At 42.3% G+C, this 20085-nt stretch overlaps 1 protein-coding gene across 1 annotated transcript in view; it reads right to left on the reverse strand.

Moving 5' to 3' along the window:
- SGCG (sarcoglycan gamma) overlaps window positions 1-20085 on the reverse strand; it is a 126973-nt gene that overhangs the window by 86528 nt on the left and 20360 nt on the right. The window contains exons 2-3 of the mRNA XM_065420241.1: window positions 16860-16961; window positions 5695-5782 (exon numbers count right to left, since the gene is read on the reverse strand). Coding sequence (XP_065276313.1) covers window positions 5695-5782; window positions 16860-16961 — 190 coding nt within the window. The remainder of the gene's footprint in view (window positions 1-5694; window positions 5783-16859; window positions 16962-20085) is intronic.

Below are 20085 nucleotides of genomic sequence, written 5' to 3' on the forward strand. Positions count from 1 at the left end.
GTGACTAATGATTTCAGGGGTCTAATTTAAGACACCTTAAAAGACCTGATTTTCAGAATGTGCAAGCTCAGCACTTTCTGAAAATTAGAGTAATAGAATCATAGAATCATAGGACTGGAAGGGACCTTGAGAGGTCATCTAGTCCAGTCCCCTGCCCCCATGGTAGGACTAAGTATTATCTAGACCATTCCTGACAGGTGTTCGTCTAACCTGCTCTTAAAAATCTCCAATGATGGAGATTCCACAAACTCCCAAGGCAATTTATTCCAGTGCTTTAACCACCCTGACAGTTAGGAAGCTTTTCCTAATGTCCAACCTAAACCTTCCTTGCTGCAATTTAAGCCCATTGCTTCTTGTCGTATCCTCAGAGGTTAAGAAAAACAATTTTTCTCCCTCTTCCTTATAACAATCTTTTACGTACTTTAAAACTGTTACCATGTCCCCCCTCAGGCTTCTCTTTTCCTAAAAAACCCAATTTTTTTCAATCTTTCCTCATAGGTCCTTTAATCATTTTTGTCACTCTTCTCTGGACTTTCTCCAATTTGTCCACATCCTTCCTGAAATGTGGCACCCACAACTGGACACAATGCTCCAGCTGAGGCCTAATCAGCACAGAGTAGAGCTTGTGTCTTGCTTACATCACTCCTGCTAATACATCCCAGAATGATATCCTTTAAGCCATCTCAAGTTGGGCACTGACAATCACTAGTCACTTCTGAAAATTTAGGCCAGCACCATTTAAAATAGCAATTTCTAAAACTCCCCCCGCCCCAACAACTATAAATTATTTGTTTACTAATATCAATGTCAGAATACAGGATCAGAATCTGCAACCCTTGCTTCCACTAAGTAGCACTTACTCATGTGAGTAGTCCAGTTTACTTCAATGGAAATTCTTATGTGAATAAGGGCTATTTAGTGGTAGGCAAGGGTTGTAGCATCTGATCCTTACTGAACACAGAACAGCTGAATGTTCACTGATTCAAAATAAAAAAAAAACCAAACCTACAACTTCTACAATTCTGGTATTAACCAGGTCATTGCCAATATCATATGAAATGTTGCCATTTCATTATTTGTCACTTTCCATGCAGATATTCTGGAGGCTGATATTCATTTCTGCAACATGATAAATGTCTATAGCACCTTCCATTGGGGATCTCAAAGCACTTTACAAACCCTACTTAATCTTCACAATAGCTTGCAAGATTAGGTGAACATTATCTCCATTTAACAAACAGGGACAATCTTGCAAGCTATTGTGAAGATTAAGTAGTGTTTGTATAGTGCTTTGAGATCCCCAATGCTATAGACATTTATCATGTTGCAGAAATGAATATCAGCCTCCAGAATATCTGCATGGAAAGTGACAAATAATGAATCAATGCCATTGTGCCAATTGTGCTGTTGAATTTGTCCTGAAGTAGATAGGCCTTTGCTGTGGTGGAGTTTAGCACTGTCCACATAAATTCTACCCTTTGGGTAGGTAGTAATACCAACTTTTCTTTTTGGGATGCAAAGTCCTAGAAAGGAAAAAAATTGGAGTATCTGGTGAATAGATTCGATCACCTGTTGTGGAGATGTCCCTTGAATTAGCCAATCATCCCAGTAGGAGTAAATTTGGACTCTCTGTTTTCCCAGGTAAGCTTTCACTACCAATAGTTGTTTGATAAATATCATCAGTGCTGTTGATAGCCCAAAGGGCAGAACTCTATTTATAATAGGAATTGCCCACCTGAACCTTAGGTATTTTCTATGAGCAGGATCAATTGCTATATGAAAACAGGGCTTCTGGAGGTCAGAGCTGTGTACCAGTCCTGTGGATCTAGGGATGGAATTATAGAAACCACAATTACCACCCTGAACTTGAATCTGCAGATGAAGGTGTTTCATGTCCATAATAGGGTGCCAGTCTCACTTTTGCTTTGGAATTAGAAAGTAACCTTCCCCTATATTCTTGAGGCACTTCTTCGACTACTCTGAGACTTGGAGGTGATTGCACTTCTTGATGTAACATGAAAAGGGACAGAGAGATCTGCAATTGTATGGAATACCCCATCTCTATGATCTCTAGAAACTCTATAGCCGTGATACTCAGACCTCAGTGGTTCAGGAGACAAATAAGTGATCCCATTACCCAAAAAAGCCACAGTAGTGTAAATTCATTGTTACATTTACTATAGTTCAATATATATTCATATTTAAACAGTATGATGGGGAGATTATATATAATTCTCACAGCAAAATGACTGACCAAGCATTATTATTTTATCAACTACAATTGATTAGTAACATAGTAAAAGCATCCTGATTGGTTAATAACTTAGATTGGTTAATATTTAAATCATACAGTGTTTTAATATCATGTGCTGCAAAGAGCCTCAGGAGACACATTAAAGAGCCACTCGCTTGCAAGCCTCAGTCTGAGTATCACTGATCTATAGTGATAAGGTTCCAGGCCCCACAAAAATAAAACTAATGGTTCCCAAAGAGGGGATAAGGGGTGGGTAGGTAATGGAAGAATAATGGAGAAGATGTACAATAAGAGTCAAATAAGAGTACCAATAAGAGTCAAATTTATTTCCTTGATGTTGATGCAGCAGGATGAACAGACAGCAAAGTGGAGGCTGATGGCCTCCTCTAAGTCCTCTGTCTTTTCTTAGAAACTTCTAATGGTCTCTGTTGTGAGTAATAGGTTTGTCTCAAATATGGTTGTGGCCTGACTTGCTTACTTCTCAATGTAGGTGTGTAAACATCTAAAGAGCTCAGTATTGCTTGAGAATCTTTTAATGAACGTAAGGCCTCATCAGTCTTTACATTAAGCAAATCATATCCCTCAAATGCAGGTTCTCTATTGCTGTTTGTACTTCATTAGGTATTCAGGGCAATTTTAGCGAAGAGGACTTCCTCATGGCAAAAGATGTGGCCATGGATCTTGCCACTGTGTACAAAACATCAAGAGCAACCTGGAGAGAAGTGTGTGCCATGAGTCGACCCTCTGAGACAAGAGACTTGAATTTCTCTCTGTTGCCATGTGGAATTTTGTCCATGAATTTAAAAACAGTTGTCTTGATTTAAATAATCATATTTTGCCAATAAACACTGATAACTGGCAATCAGACTGGCAGAAGAATAATTTTTGCAGCTGAATAAACCAAGTTTCTAAGGTTCTTTTTCATGGGGCATAGATTTTGGTGGTCCCTGTTGTCTGGTCCCCCTGTTACTACTAGTTACCCAGGAAGGGGATGCATATAGAACTGCTCAAATCCTCATGAGGGAACTTGATACTGTTGATCAGTCCTTTTGAATGTAGGTGTCAGCCAGATGTAAGCGTCACGTGTCTTCCTGAGGATTTTGACTGTCTCCAGCAGGCCATAATTTTTTGGCATTGCAAACTGTCCAGGCAGAGATGTATATATGCTTTATGGGATTTCTCCTGGAAAACATCCAATGGAATTTCAAGAATGTCCACCTTCCAGCATAATGATTCTTGAAATGTTTTATAATCATCAGGCTGTATGCTTGATGACAATTGTACCACAGCTTTATCAAGTGTTGAACAGGAAATGGGCAACAGTATTATCTGACAGCAGCCTGCAAATCCTCTTCCTCAGAGCCCTGATCTTTTTGGCATTCAGCAGATGGAATCGCTGTCTGAGCTACCTGCAGGGCTTTCTGATATCTGTGTGGAGAGAGGGACCTAACCCTGGATGGGGCTGCAAAAGCTAACTTCCTGGCTGTCTGTAAGCGGCTGATGCCAAATATGGCCAAGGAAGATGGTAAGGGTATGGGGCAGGAGGCCATAGGGGGAGATACCATGGGAACTTTTAGAGTACCTTTTAGAACCCCTAGGTCTAGCATTATAATAATGTGCCCCTGAATCCTTTTCAGAACCATAGGGATCAAAAGACCTGGACCTCTGGGAGTGTGTTGGCAATGCATCCCTACTATGCTCCAAAGCTTAAGAGGAGAAAGATTATTTCTCTCCTAGAGGTGGAACTGTCTTAACTGGGGTCTCAGGTAAAACTTCAGTGTGTCCCTTAGCTGGTATCGCCAAGGTAATAGGCACTGTAGTGGGGTATTAGCTGGTACTGAAGTTGTTATGTTCACCCAAGACAAAAGTGGTGATTCCGAGACAGTCAGATCACCCAGTATCGAGTAAACTGTTGGTACTAAGAATGTCACTACCACAGACAGGGTGGACAGAAGCTATCAGTACCCCAGTGGTGGGTACCAATGTTGCCGGTACCAAGAGCCTTGGTGCAGAAGGATCTGAAGAGGGGCGTATAGACTTCCCCAGTAAAAATAGCATGCGGTGAGCCTCTCTTACCTTTGTGTTCTCTTAGAGAATGACTTTCAAATGGCACACTTGTCAGGCATGTACCCTTTACTCAGGCACAATAGGTCCATTATTAAGCAGCATTACTATACCACAAGATGGGCAGTTTTTAAACCTAGGAGACTTTTTTTCATCCATAAGTGCTGGACCTGGTACTGGGAAAGTCTCATTAGGAAAACTAATGGAAAACAATATGGATTTTTTTTAAAAGGGAGAATAAAAGTCTAAAACTATTACTAACTGTTAACTAACGATCTAAAACTATAACTATCATGAACTATTTACACTAGAAAGTATAAATCACACAGTGAGAGGGTTGGATACTGCCAAAGTTTTTATTCATAGCAATAGGCGGTAAGAAAGAACTGAGGGAGAGTTCGGGTCATGCCACCCTTTATGCTCTTGGGTAGGGGAGTACTAGGCCATGAAGGGTGCAGATACGGCCCCAACTGCCACTGCTGGCCAAAAGAATCCAAACTTGAATGCATGGGGTGAATGTGCACGAAGAGTGAAATACATATGGACAAGCACTCAAAGAAGAACGCTTGTCTTTTTAAAGAGTTCTGGATTCCTCAACATAAGGTGATAATTCTTTTTAAAAAATATATTCAAAAAGAGTAAAAAAATTATTTAACCAACACTTCAAAAAGGAAGACAATATTATAGTTTTTTGTAGTATAGATAATCCAGCAGTCACCAGAATTTGAAGAAATAGACATAATTCAAGCACTTTACTCTACCTAATTTGCTCCAGAGCACTTTGAAGGAGGAGGTTTAGTTTAGACAGCTCTATTAGTTGCCTCAGGCATGATACACCATTGTAGTGAATGTAAAGGCAAGCACTCAAGACCATGTCAAATTTGAATTTACCACACTCAAATTCCAGCTGATACCCCTCTCTGGACAGAGAGAGAAAATGAAAGCACAAATACACTACTGTTTCAATGAACTGAAACAGCATATATATTACTTCCTCCAGTCAGTTACACCCCTAAACTGCCTAATTTAAACAAGTACAGCCATCAAAGAGTGTGAAAGAAAAACAGAAAGTAGAACCATTTAAACAATTTTGTAAAAAGCTAATGACAGAGAGACAAAAACAGACATCCAAACCTTTGGTTTTCCTGTCAAAACCTGCAAGAAACAAATGCTTTATACATTTATGGAGTTACCAATTAATTGGTGAGTGAGAAATATGATTTTAGTACATATTGTGTGGCAGGTGGGCTATTCAAATGTGGTTATCATAATGAACAATTAGCATGTATACAGACCTTTATATGTTCAAAACTCTTTACAAATATTCATTAAAATCCATACAAAATGCTAAACAAAAGAAAATAATTTAGACTTACCCACGTTTAATCTGCCTGTGACTTCACCATCTGAATTGCGAGCATTCACAGTCACATTATGAGCAGACTGTAGAAGTAGTGATGAGTCCTACAGTACCGAGAAAGATTTGCAGTTTTAGCAGAACAAATAGATTTCAAAACAATTTATATAATTTATCATTGCCATATATATTATTAATAAAGTCATTAAAAGAGCCTTTGCAATAGAAAACCAGCCAAAGAGTGAAGTCTCTGAATTAATATTTTGTGTTTAGAGCTCTCATTTAGTTGACAGATGTAACAAAAAACAGAAAACCTAATTATTTGAATAGGCACTCAACCCACTGATGGACAGCAGAGATGGACCCAAATTACAATCCTTGATTCAAATACCCTTTGAACTTTGGAGACATTCAGATTGGGAGCTGGTCCCCACCTCTATAATCAGTCTAACCAAAGTCCCCAATCCAGCTCCCTTTCCCCCCAAATTCTTGGCTGGGATTACCTCCGACTGGCAGTTATTATCCATAAATAACTACTCCAAGTTTTCCTTCCAAATCTACCTTTTTCTGATGGTGTAGGTAGATGAGGAAGTCAATACTGTATTTTTATGACCCCACACACTTTTCCCCCCAGACTATTCCCCACTTTTGGTCACTCTAAAACAGAAAATATGGTAGATATATTTGGAAATGGCAGCATGTGGTACAAAGTGATTATCAATTCCCCAAAACATTATAATATAAAATCTTAGAGAACCACATTGAGAATAATATATCATCTTATGGGAATCAATTCATACAGTAAATATGGATTTTTCCCTCCTTGTAGGAGGAAGAAACTATTAAAACCTGATAGCTGGAATGACTTGGTAAAATTTTGATAAAGTCTCCTGTTGAAATGCCATAACACTATAGGTTTGAATCATGTATTGTCTTCTTTCCAGAATCTTTTTAAAATTAAAACACAAACAAAAAACACCTTATTCAAAATACACAAACATAATTAAAAAGTGTAGTCCTAAAGTGATCAAAATCTATAACATTAGCCCAACAGATACAATTGCCGGGAATTTATCTTTTGATAAAAGTTTAGCACTTGAGTCCCAGACTTCCTGCACTCCCGCAGAAAACTGGCCATGTGAAAAATGATGAATGATGATGAAAGCTGTGTAACACTAATTTTATGATCCAAGGCTCCCACCTTGAAAACACACACAAACACACTCAACTTTAAGTGTGAGTAGTCCCACTGGGTCCAGTGTCAGGACAGAAATGCGTTTAATGTAGAAATATAACTGTGTTGTAAATAAAACAAACCCACTGAGTCAAGTTAGCCATTTTGTCAAGGTGGCATGTAATCAAGCAGGTGATAAATAATGGAGCAACAGTTATTTCACACTTCAGTGCATTAGACAATAAAACCTGAAACCAACTAACCAAAAAATAAAGGATTTAAAAAAAATCAGACCTGAAACTAAAAAACAATGGTAACTTACCTACAATAACTGTTGTTCTTCAAGATGTTTTATGCACATATACATTCCACCTTAGGTGTGTGTGTGCCCAGTGTTCTTGAGTCAGAGACTTTTGCCAGAAGTACCATGAGGGAATGCATGTGCCCCTGATCTCCTCATGCACCCAAACAAGAGCATAAAAGGGGCATGTGTGTCACCTTCCTCTCTGTTCTGCTTGTGGAAAATATTAACCAAAGTCACAGGCCAGGTGGAAGGATTGTGGAATTTATATGTGCACAACACATCTCCACAAAAACCAAACAAACAGTTACTGTAGGTAAGTAACTGTTGTTTTTTTTCTTCTTCAAGTAATTGTACATGTATATATTCCATTTTAGGTGACTCTGTAGCAGTTCCCTTACAGGTGGTGAGGCTTTGGATCATCTGAAGAGAGACTGCAACATGGATTTACTAAAGTTAGCATAGTCACAAGAGGCTTGAGTGATGGCATAATGTCTGAAAGAGGTATGTACAGATGACCACATTGCCACTTTACATATATTTGTTATGGGAACACTGATCAGAAAGGCTGATGAAGTGGACTGGGCCCTGATGGAGTGAGCTATTACTCTTACTGGAGGAAAGACTTTCACAAGATCATAGCATTGCTTGACACAGTCAGAGATCCAGTGTGATATACATTGAGTTGACACTGGTTGGCATTTGATTCTCTTGGCCTAGGCTATGAAAAGCCTATTAGAAGTTCTGAATGCATTACTGTTGTCAAGGTAGAATGCCAAAGCTCTACGAAGCATGAAGTGTTTCCTCAGTGTTGGATGAATGAGGTGTGAGGAATAATACAGAAATTTTATCCTTATAACAAACCATATAGCAGGGGTCGACTAACAGTTTGCAGTTTGGAAATCTTTCTTACTGAAGTAATTGCCACATTTTAGTTGAGAGTGCGTACCCTGAAGGTCTAAATGACATATGCATATACACTTGACGCCCAGAGTGCATGGCCAGATCAGGTGAAACATGGAGATCCCCAGAGGCCCCAAAGATTGCAACTATAGTAATCACACATTATCAATAAAACCTACTGTGACAGACCCAGACCAGTGGGGTACAGGAGTCTGGTAGAGGGAAAATATACTGGTCACTGGATGAGTAGTTTTCTGTTCCCTGAGTGACCAGAGCAGGGGCTGCACTAGAGTAATCAGGAACCTGCTAGAACCAGTTAAGGCAGGCAGGCTAATTAGGACACCTGGAGCCAATTAAGAAGAAGCTGCTAGAATCAATTAAGTCAGGCTAATCAGGGCACCTGGGTTTTAAAAAGGAGCTCACTTCAGTTTGTGGTGCGAGTGTGAGGAGCTGGGAGCAAGAGGCGCAAGGAGCTGAGAGTGAGAGGGTGTGCTGCTGGAGGACTGAGGACAAGCGTTATCAGACACCAGGAGGAAGGTCCTGTGGTGAGAATAAGGAAGGTGTTTGGAGGAGGCCATGGGGAAGTAGCCCAGGGAGTTGTAGCTGTCATGCAGCTGTTACAGGAGGCACTAGAGACAGCTGCAGTCCACAGGGCCCTGGGCTGGAACCCAGAGTAGAGGGTGGGCCTGGGTTCCCCCCAAACCTCCCAATTGACCTGGACTGTGGGTTCTTCCAGAGGGGAAGGTCTCTGGGCTGTTCCCCAACCCACATGGTGAATCTCTGAGGCAAGAAAATCCGCCAATAAGCGCAGGACCCACCAAGATAGAGGAGGAACTTTGTCACACTACATATACTAGTCCTAAGGAAGCACCATCTAATAAAGCAATGATTATATATATAATTACTAATCAAATGATAGATTTTACATTGATGGTCCTTTCCCATGAGTTAGGGCAGTAGGAAGTAAATTGATGATAACCCTTTAGCCCTTCAACCCCAATGAAAGAAAGCGGAAAAAAAAGGAACTAATATCAATAACAACTAGTGCCCATCAGCTTCTTTAGAACAACCATATCAGATGTGAGAGAGCAATACATACATTCCATTTGGTCGGATCATTCCATAGATGTCTCCTCTTTTTTTTTTTTTTTTTTTTTTATAGCTGCACTAGGGGAGGGAAGGTCACAATAACATCAGGGGGTACAGTGATTAACCAAAATGGGTTGGGGGGCACAAGCGCACGGGGGGGCATGGGTACACGAAGGGAGGGGTCAATCAGGGCAAAGGGGGCGCAAAGGAAGGGGAGCAACCAGGCTGGGAATGGGGCAGAGGAACCAAGGGGCTAACTGTAGGGCTGGGGTGGGACAAACAAACCAAGCTGCAGAGGGAAAGGGCAGGGCAGGCAAACAAACTGAAGCTGGGGAGGGGCAAAAGACTACAGGGGGCAAATGGGGTAGGCAGCAAGGGACAAAGCTGGGGGGCCTGTTGCAAAGGGGAAGGGGTCAGTCCGGAGAGCTTGCACCAAAAGTCAACGTGCGGGCTGCCTGCTGCTGCAGGCCTAAACGATGGCAATAGGGCGTGGCAGGCCTGGAGAGCAGCAGAGTCCCAGAGGCAGGAGCGGAGGCAGATGGTAAATGGCCTGTGGGGGTAGTGGAGGGGGCAACGGTGGTGGCGGGGGTTGGGGGGGGGACACAGATGGACCAGGGGGCAGGCTCCATGCCACACCCCATGCATCCCCACAAACACAGTCTAGACCCCCACCACTAGAGCACAGTCCGAAAATCACTCAGTCTCCTCTTGCAAGGCAGGAGTTTGAAGATTTTTCAGGTATTTTTCTGTCTCTTAACAGGAACCGAATGGTACTATCTTCTTACTATTTTTAATATGGAGCGTTGCCGGGTATTTAATAAAATACTTCAAGTTCATCTCCCTAGCCAATTGTTTCACTTAGTTACAATCTGCCCTTATGGTAACCACATCACGGGCATAATCTTGAAAGAACAGTATTTTAATTGCTGGTTCTCCCCATAGCATAATCCTTTTTTCTCTGGATTTGATAAGGTCCTTGGTCGCAAACTTCAGGAACTTCACAATCAATGCTCTAGTCTCATCTCTTGGAACTGACTTGAGGGCAAGGTCCCAGTGTGCCCATTCTATATTACAACAAAGATCTACAAGCAGATACATCAACTTAGTTAGCAGTTTAGGGTCAAATTCAGAGGATTTACCCTTCTCTATGCACTCAGGGACACCCACAGTCCTGATATTCCATCATCTTGAGTGGCTTTCTAGATCAATTAGCTTGGTTTTAATAGATCTGATATCATTACAGTTCTTCATAACCTATAATTTGTTCTCTTTGAAATCATCTTCCACTTCAGAAATGTTGTGCTCTGCTTCACTAATCCATCTGGATAGAACTTGTAGTGCACTCAGTCTAAGTCACGGTGGTCTGAAGGGTGGAAACTGTAGATTTAATTTCATCAGTATCTGTGGCAACCTATTGTACGGATATCAGCTGCATTTCATCAGGCTGAGGCACCATTTTACTTGTAGAAGTAGGGGAGACAGATCTCCTCTGTTTTTGGTGTTTTTGGATTCAGAGAAGAAGATGCAGAACTAGAAGGCATCTTGGGGTTTTCAACAGTAGCATGCAATATTTCTTGGGATTGTATAGTGAATTGTAGGGGGCAACATTTGAAGATTCCCCAAGGGCCACTTCAGAGCTCAAGCAACCTGCATCCACCTCAGTCTCAGTGCCCTCTGCTGTCCAGATTTATTTAAAAAAACCAAGAATCTTGTAAATATGAAAACCAGGAAGATAGGATATCTCAAAACAAGTTGCCAAATGAGTAAAAAGAATTATTTCAGATTAGTAAATTATCTTAAAAAATTAGAGCGTAGAGAAACAGAAACAGAACCAATAACTCTTATGAAAAGACAGGAAGGGCAGAAAAAGATGAGTGTGCCAGCCTCTGAGCCTTAGGAAGAACAGTATGCAATGGTTTAGCCTGAATATCCAAGGACAAGGAGTTATATTTAAGGTGGGGAACAAAGATCAAGAGAGACTGTGAGCTAAATCTATTATGTTTATATATTGGTAAAAAATCAGACACAAATCTGGGCATCTCAAATGCACTTTTCTAATTGCTGCTGCTTGATTTAATAAAATAAACCAGTGATCAATCTGGTAATACAATCTGGTCCAGTGTGATAAACTATATTCTGGATCTTTAGTTACCATTCACATATTGGTGACTACTTAAAAGTTAGTAACATATTTCTAAGGATTCATCCTGTGTTGCTGAATATGTACTAGCTAAGAGACAAAGGTTTCATCTAGGTCTCTGCACTGGACTCGAAATTAAGGCATAAACTAATAACTGACTCCAGAGGAGATGCATAGCAAGTGCATTTTCTGCTATGTATTTTCTTAGCACTTTGTAGACCTCATTAGAGGAGAAAAGCTGAGACTCCAAGAAAAAAGACTATTAAGGCAAGTGAGAAAGCTGCTGTGATGGCTAGGAATGGCCCAGTTCCCCAAGAGGCAAAGTTAGGAACTGAAATCATAACAAATAAACAATTTTATGAGAATACATACTGAAATGATACCCAAAGAGATGAAGTCATGGGCAATTCTTTCTCAAAAGTGTTAAAAAATAATTTAAAAAGCCCCCCAAATGCTGAATGACTGTCAGCTCAGAAGAGCAGAAAGAGACAGTGACTTGTATCCAGCAATCTAAGGCCTCTAATTTATGCCATCAACCAATGATGACAATAGAATCCCTCAACAACTGAGCATAAATTAGCCACAGCCACACCTCTCTCTTCAGACCCGTAGACAGTTAAGAGATGTATGGTGGAGGAGCTCCAATGGTGGCTCAACATTGAATAAGGATTCCCCTAGTCTGAGGGACTCCTTCAGCATCCAACTATGCTGATTTCAGAGCAGCTATGCGTTATATTAGTTAATAAGCCTCAAAGAAGAAGAAGTTACTCACCTTGTGTAGTAATGATGGTTCTTCGAGCACCTATGGGTGCTCCACTGTAGGTGTGCTTGTGTCCCTGTGCTGCTGATCGGAGAACTTCGGTAGCAGTGTCTGTTAGGTACGCTCATGCGCTGTCTCTCCTGGTGCTGCGCCACCAGGCTAGTCAGCGTGTGCAGACTAATGCCCCTCAGTTCCTTCTCTACTAGAGAGTCATTGACAAGAACTCTGAAGTAGAGGGAAGGAGGGTGGGTTGTGGAGCACCCACAGGGGGACACATCTTGAAGAACCATTGTTACTACACAAGGTGAGTAACGTCTTCTTCTTCGAGTAGTGTCCCTATGGGTGCTCCACTGTAGGTAACTCCGAAACAGTATCCTTTCTGGAGGGCAGTTGGGTCAGTTTCAGATGACAGCACTGGGGAGCCAAATATGGCATTGGAGGTGGAGTCCCCAGTGTTCGCATAATGTTCTGCGAAAGTGTGGACTGACGTCCACGTTGCCGCTCTACAGACCTCTGAGATAGGGACATTCTTGAAGAAAATGACAGGTGAGGAGATCAACCTTGTGGAATGTGTATGAATAGGGCCTGGAAGGGTCATGTTGTGAATTTGATAACACTGTCTTATGCAATTTGAGATCCACTAAGGGTATGTCTACACTACAAACCTAAGTTGATTTAATATAGGCTGACTTACAGACACTGCATCGCCCTAACTACACTGACATAAGCCTTATGCCTCTCGTGGAGGTGGAGTTATGTCGGTTTAGTAGGGAACTTACATGAGTGGGAGGAAGGCTGTAGTGTAGACACTGACATAAGCTGCCTTATGTTGAGCTAATTATGTGTAGACCAGCCCTTAAAGTGCCTTTGGGCTGATATTGCTGAGCCCTTGGATCTTTCCACAATGGAGAGGAAAAGTCTAGGGGAGCTCCTAAAGGCCCTCGTCCTATTAAGGTAGAATGCCCGGGGCTCTCCTGACATCTAAGATATGTAGTGTAGCCTCTGTGTTGTCTTGGTGATGCTTGGGGTAGAAGATTGGAAGGTGAATCAATTCATTCATGTGAAATGGAGAGGTTACCTTAGGGATGAATTTTGAATGAAGCCTGAGAGTAACCTTGTCCATAAAAAATACTGTGTAGGGGGGAGGCGCCATCAGAACTGCTCTCTCTCCTATTCTCTTGGCTGAGGTAATCGCTACCAGGAAGGCTGTTTTCATGGATAGGTATGTCAGCAAACAGGTGGCATGGGGTTCAAAGGGAAGCCTTGTCAGCCTTTTCAGTTACTAGGTTGAGATCCCACATGGGAGTAGGAAGTCGAGGTTGAAGGAAGAACTTTATTATACCCTTGGGGAACTTTTTAGTGGTTGGGTGTGACAGCACTGAGAAAAAGGTTGTTGAAAAGTTGTTATAGCTGCTAGATGGACCCTAAAATAATCCTTAGGGATAATCCTGACTTTTTAAGAGTCAAAGCATAGTCTAGAATACGTGGAAGAGTTGTGGAGGTTGGGGAGATTTGCTGGGCCATTTCTGCAGGTAATTACATCGAGACAAGGATTTTCTACTGTGTAATAGAACCTCCTGCGCCTCCCTTGAACAGGAGCTTTCTAGGTGTTGAAACCAAGCAGGAGCCATGCCTTGAGGTGGAGAATCTCCAAGTTGGGATGTAGGGTACGTCATTTGTTCTGTGAGAGGAGATGTGGAATGGGAGGGAGGGAGATCGGCAGGCATATCGTGAGCTGTGACAGGTCTGTCTCTGAAAGTAGAAGCAATCAGAATGACATGGGCTCCATCCCTTTTCATTTTCAGCAGGACCTTCAACAGTAGGGAAAACAGAGGAAAGGCGTAGAGAAGGTCCTCGTCCCATGGAAGGAGGAGACATCGTCCAGGGAGTGCTGTCTCATCCCTCCACTAGAGCAGTAGAATGGTAAGTGGTGAACAGGTCTGTGGATAATGTTCCCCATTGTCTGAATAGGTCATGAAATACTGTTGGGTCTATATCCCACTCATAGTCGTGTGGGACTTTGTAACTGAGATTTTCTGCTATCGAGTTTTGTGTGCCTGGGAGGTAAGCTGCAGACAGTGTAAGATTGTGGGAGATGCACCAATTCCATAACCTCATCGCCTCCGTGCATAGGGAGGGCGTCCTGGCTCCCCGCTGCCGATTGATGTAGTACATACAGCCTATGTTGTCTATTAGGATCTTTGTGTGTGATTCTGTGATGAGTGGAAGGAAATGGATGCAGGCATTCCTGACTACTCTCAGTCCGAGAAGATTGATGTGAAGGGATATCTCCGCAGATGACCACTTGCCTTGCATCGTGAGGCTGTTTAGACCTATGAGTGATGTGTTGGTGGTGAGGAGCAACGACCGTGATGTCTGCGAGAAGGGGATCCCTTTGCAAACGTTGGCTGGGTCCTTCCACCAGTCTAAGGAGTTTTTGATCCTGGTAGCCCTGTGCCCTAAAGAAGAGCGCCTAACTTAGGCGCCTTTTTCATTTTTTTACTCACCCAGCGGCGGTCCAGGTCTTCGGCGGCACATCGGCGGCGGGTCCTTCAGTGCCACGGAAGACCTGGAGCGAGTGGATGACGTGCCGCCGAAGACCCGGACCGCCACCGGGTAGTCAAATCAGGCCCCGCACTTACTAAAGCTGGCCCTGTGTGACACTACCTCCTCTGGCTCACTCTCTGAACCCTTTCTAGAGAGTGAAGGGGCATGGCATGGCAGTGGGGATACTTCTCGTGCTTGGTAGAAGATCGGGGCAGAGGTCTTGGTACCAAAAGGTGAGGATCCAGCATGCAAAGGTCTCTCGAATGGTGGGATTCTGCCCGTACTGATCATCCCAACGTTGGTGGCAGTGCTGGGGACGGGGGAATGGAGACCTTGTGCACCCTTGTCTCTTAGGTGCCAGGCGAGCTGTCTCTGGCAGTACCAAAGTGGACTAACTAGGAGGCTAACTAACTATAAGTATGTAAATCAAGAGAACAATAGTCTTAATGGATTGCTAATGGCTCCATCTCTAGCCAGGGGTGGTTGAGAAAGAACTGAGAGGGGTTAGCCAGTGTGCACTGACTAGCCTTGTGGCGCAGCATGAGGCGAGACAGCCCAACGGACACTGCTACCAAAGTTCTCCAATCAGCAGCGCAGGGACACAAGCACACCTACAGTGGAGCACCCATAGGGACACTACTCAAAGAAGAATATCTCTGAGAGGATTCACGTTTAAACACATAAATCATGTTCCCTTGACTGCAAGGCAGAAAACAGAACATATGAAACAAAGAGGGAATACAGATTTAGTAATGCAGTTTCACTATCTAATAAGACGCTGTTCATGCTATTGGAAAGATTTGTTGCACAAAAAGATAAAATAAAGCTTAAATGAACATTGGAGAAGTTTGGGCTCTCTCTCAGCAACTCAAACTTGCTGGAATCTGTATGTGACTCAAAATGAAAGATGGCTTAGAGCTACTCACAGGGCCGGCTCCAGGCACCAGGCAACCAAGCACATGCTTGGGGCGGCACCTGGTAAGGGGCAGCCAATCTTGGGGTGGCGGGGGGCAGTGCGGCGCGGCGCGGCATTCCGTGGGGGGGGGCGCTCCGGCGGCTCGGCGCTCGGGGGGGGGTTCCGGCGGCGATCGGCGGGGGGGGCGGGCTCCGGCGGCGCGGTGCGCGTCGGGGGGGCGGCGCGGTGCGCGGCGCTCGGGGGGGGGGTTCCGGCGGCGCGGCGCTCGGCGGGGGGGGGGGGGAGCTCGGGGGGCGGCGCTTTTTTTTGCTGCTTGGGGCAGCAAAAAAGTTAGAGCCGGCCCTGGCTACTCAGTATGACTTAGGGTGGCAGAATCTGGCCCTGAAGAAGATTTTATTTAGTTTGCAGGTAACAAACACTGCTCCACAACAAATTAATGCCTGGATAATTTAAGACCTGTTCAGAACCACTCCTTCTTCATTCAAACAAATGGAAAGATGCTAATAGGACTCCTTCACACACCTCCAGATGTTGGAGCAGTTTCAAACACCTGCCTCTCTTTTTTTTTTAAAAAAATTCAAACTGTTTGAGAAATGTTTCCTGTCTCTTTTTGAAGTATGTAATTTCCCCTCCTTCCCCACCAACTATAAATAAATAAATAAATCATACCTGTCTGAAGCCCAGGTAGGCAAAGTATAGTCCTTACAGAGTTACAGCTTTTTTATGCATAAATATTTCACAAATTTAATTTCTGTTATCTTGTGTCTTACAGATATAGAAATGGGAGCTTTGTATCATTGGAAAGGGAGATTCCCAGATCCTCAATCAGATCCAGAACTTACCTTCACCCTGGGACATTCCCAAGAATGGAACTTTAATTGAGATATACAAAACCTATTTCTGGTCATTTTTAGAGATATTTAAGACTCCTCGTAAACCCTTAACAGTCGAACTCATGGTTACCAAGATATCTGGCTTTACAGGGAAGAGATACAAAAATAGACTCAATAAAAAAATCTTAAAACTCTCTAAAATATTCCTAAAGTTTTAACATCATTCAGCTGGAATGACCTGCATAACTCACGCATGGCTTTACCACTCAAGAGCAATATGCCTAAGTATTTCATGTTGGTGAATGTCACCACAGTATCTTAGTATTGCCATAGCATCTGAGCACGAATTTCAAATTCACGCTGATAAAATCTTTTGCCATGTTACACCATACTATATTAATATATATCCACACATACCATAATATTCTATACATGCACACATTTTATATATATTATTGATTTTCTTAATGGATTTCTATACATTAATTCTCTTTTAGCATGGCTTTTCGATATCTACTTACCACTCTAGAGTGAATTTCTTTGGCATACAAAGGGAATAAGAATTCTGACTCTCCTTCCAGTCGAAGTCCTTCTTTTGTAACATGTAAATGTCCCATCCCAGTCTGTGGAGAAGATGAAAGAGTAATGTGTGCTTTATTCTTACTGTAATTTTTATTTCCTTTTCATTTGTTAAGTTGGATCATTATAGAATTATATATTTTTTTCTGACTATGCTATTAATGAAGATAACTGCACTATAGGACTTAACAGTTTGGTTAGCACTTCAAAATTCTTCACTGACTTCCAGACAATTCGTCTTAGGACATGAGATATTTTTATAACCAGACATCCCAATACCTTTTATTAATAATGTCTTTTGAGGAAAAAAGAAAAAATGTGATGCAAGAAAGAAAGTTGTTAGTGTAATTGATTTTTGGATCTTGAGATACTTCATCAGCAAGAACAGGAAGATGCCTGGGTAGGAAGAAAAAAATCAACTAAATTCAAAAGTGAATATGTATTGCCCATGTTTACACATCTTTTGTGCTTACTTTCCAAGAACATGTGAACAATTTATTTTTGCATATACTAATACTCACATAGAACAAAACTTTAAGATCCTATGCTTGAGTATTTGCTCTGTTGTTGGTATATTTTATTTGGAATGTGACACTGCTTCACACACAACAGGGGGAGAGGCTTTGTGATTTTCTTTCATTTTTAATTCTTATTTTTAATTTCCAGGTCTTCTTTTCTCTTCGGTCTCTCTGTAAACACTCCAGCTCTCAGCATCTCTCAGGATTCACATTTCCTTCTCTCTTTGCCAACTCCTTCAGTCATTTCCCCCCTTTCCCCCCATCTCTTAGGTCCTTCCTCATTCTCTGTTATTCCTTTCATCTCAGTTCTCAGCCAAATGAGTCCGTTGGTCCAGGTTCCTCAGTACCCAAGATTGATGGTGGTGGGAGGGATAGCTCAGTGGTTTGAGCATTGGCCTGCTAAACCCAGCATTGTGAGCCCAATCCTTGAGGGGGCCATTTAGGGAACTGGGGTAAAAATCTGTTTGGGGATTGGTCCTGCTTTGAGCAGGGGGTTGGACCAGATGACCTCCTGAGGTCCCTTCCAACCCTGATATTCTATGATTCTATGATAACAATAGAGCTGAAGGAACCCTGATATTCTATGATTCTATGATAACAATAGAGCTGAAGGGTCAAATGGTGGAAAGCTAAAAGTGATGGAAATAGCTCTCTCTCTCTCTCTCTCCATGATGGTTTACCCTATTATAGGGCCTGAACACCATCATGAATATTCATGTTAAAGCCCAGCATTCCATGCCCAAATCTAATTTCCTCACCCACATAATAATGGGGTACACTTATCCTATAGATTAACATATTAATACATATTAATGGTATTTAACTCATTATCATACCCATCACTTCTTGCTTAAGCAGCTCTGCAGTTATTACTTCCATGTTCCTGCAGTTGCAATTTACCATTAGTTTTCAGCTCCTGCCATTGAGCAAACTATTCCTAGTTCCCAAAATCTGAGGGTAACCATTAGGCCATTTATCTATGCCAAAGGTTGCAGGCCTACTATACTTATGCTAACTTGCTTAAGCTAATGTCTTACAGGATATAGGCCAGTAGGTTCCTTGCATTACAGCTGAATATAATAAAGACTAAGCTAGCCATATGGGTTACAACAGAAAGTAGACATTAAAGGCAAGCAGTCTAGCAGATTCCATACATTCACCGTTTGAGAGCTCTGAGCCAATCAGAGATCTGGAGGAAAAGGTTATAAATACAGGAACTGGAGGCTCTGGACTCAGTGGCTGATTGACACTGGACAAAGATGTGTCTGCTATGTGTGGGCGGGGTCCCAATACCTGTATCACTTTGGATACGAGCTACAGATTCTCTGTCTTGCTAGAAACAAAGGAGACAATCAACTATTAGTTCAAGCACTGGGATTTGCTACTGGCTTCAAGGATCTTCTGAGGGAATATTTATATTGCAGTTACAGCGAGACTGCAGCTCATATAGACATACCCAACCTAGTTTTAATCTAGCTAGCTCAAGTACCAGAGCAATGAAGCCATGGGAGCACAGGCTTTAGCACAGGCTAGCTCCCCAAGTAATTACCCAGGGTTGTGGGCAGGCTTGCACAACCCATGCTGAAATCTGTGTTGTGGAGTCTTCACTGCTACCAGTACCCGAGCTAGATAGATTAGAGCTAGCTCAGGTATGTCTACCCAAACTGAATCAGACCCTCTCACTGCAGAGTAGACAAACCCTCATGGTTTTGCTGAGGAGATTCTGAAGTGCTTGGAGGAGAACTGAGAGGCTGCCATCCTCCACAGTTTCTGGAGAATCCAGGTGACACACTCATTTTGAGGCCACATTACAGAGACTGAGAAATCAGCTCTGTGACAATATTAGAGGGGAATGTGTATGAGTGCACTAAGGTAAAAATAGGTATATATTCTGTTGAAACCTTGCACTGAAAAATATGTAAGAGCAACAAAGTGGAGAAGTCTGTATAAAGATACACTGTAAGCCAGTGATCCCCACTCACTGGCCAGTATGTCAATAAAGTCCTCACCAGTGGCAGTATTTCAGTCCTTTTCTTTAGCATAGGTTTATTGTCTCTCAAATCAAAACAGTTCACCTAATATCTAAATCGGGTGTGTTTCCTTTTCCCATAGCCACCTGCAGGTCTCTATAGCTCCTAGTGTACCAAAACTTAGGCTTTACTACAGGAGACTCTCACTATAGGTCTCTCCTGTTTCCAGGCTCTCTCCTGACTGAACTGAGAGCATTCATTTACATCTCCCAGCAGCCCGTCATATGATTTGGTCTCCTGGCCCCATTCCTACATGGGTCTGATGATCATCTCCCTAAACATCTGTTCCTAAAGGGGCCACACCTCAGAACACCAGTAAGTTTACTGCTTAATAGTTTTGTTTAGGAAGTTATTGAAAAGTATTCCAAATAATGTTTGCAAATATTTGTGTATGTATTACATTTTTGTTCACTAATAAATTATATGGTATGCTCTCTCTGAGGATGATTTGCAGCTGTTACCAACACCTATATTCAGGGTTTGATGAGCCATATCTCTGAGGTTTATTCTATGTAATATTTCTCCCCCCTCCCCCGCCCGAAATGACTGAGACAGACAGAACTCTGGCCTGTGCTTCAGCAAAGAGTTAAGATAGAGGTCCAGGAAAAAGGGGAGTGTAA

The sequence above is a fragment of the Emys orbicularis genome, chromosome 1 (assembly GCF_028017835.1).
Source record: "Emys orbicularis isolate rEmyOrb1 chromosome 1, rEmyOrb1.hap1, whole genome shotgun sequence".
Lineage (NCBI taxonomy): Eukaryota > Metazoa > Chordata > Testudines > Emydidae > Emys > Emys orbicularis.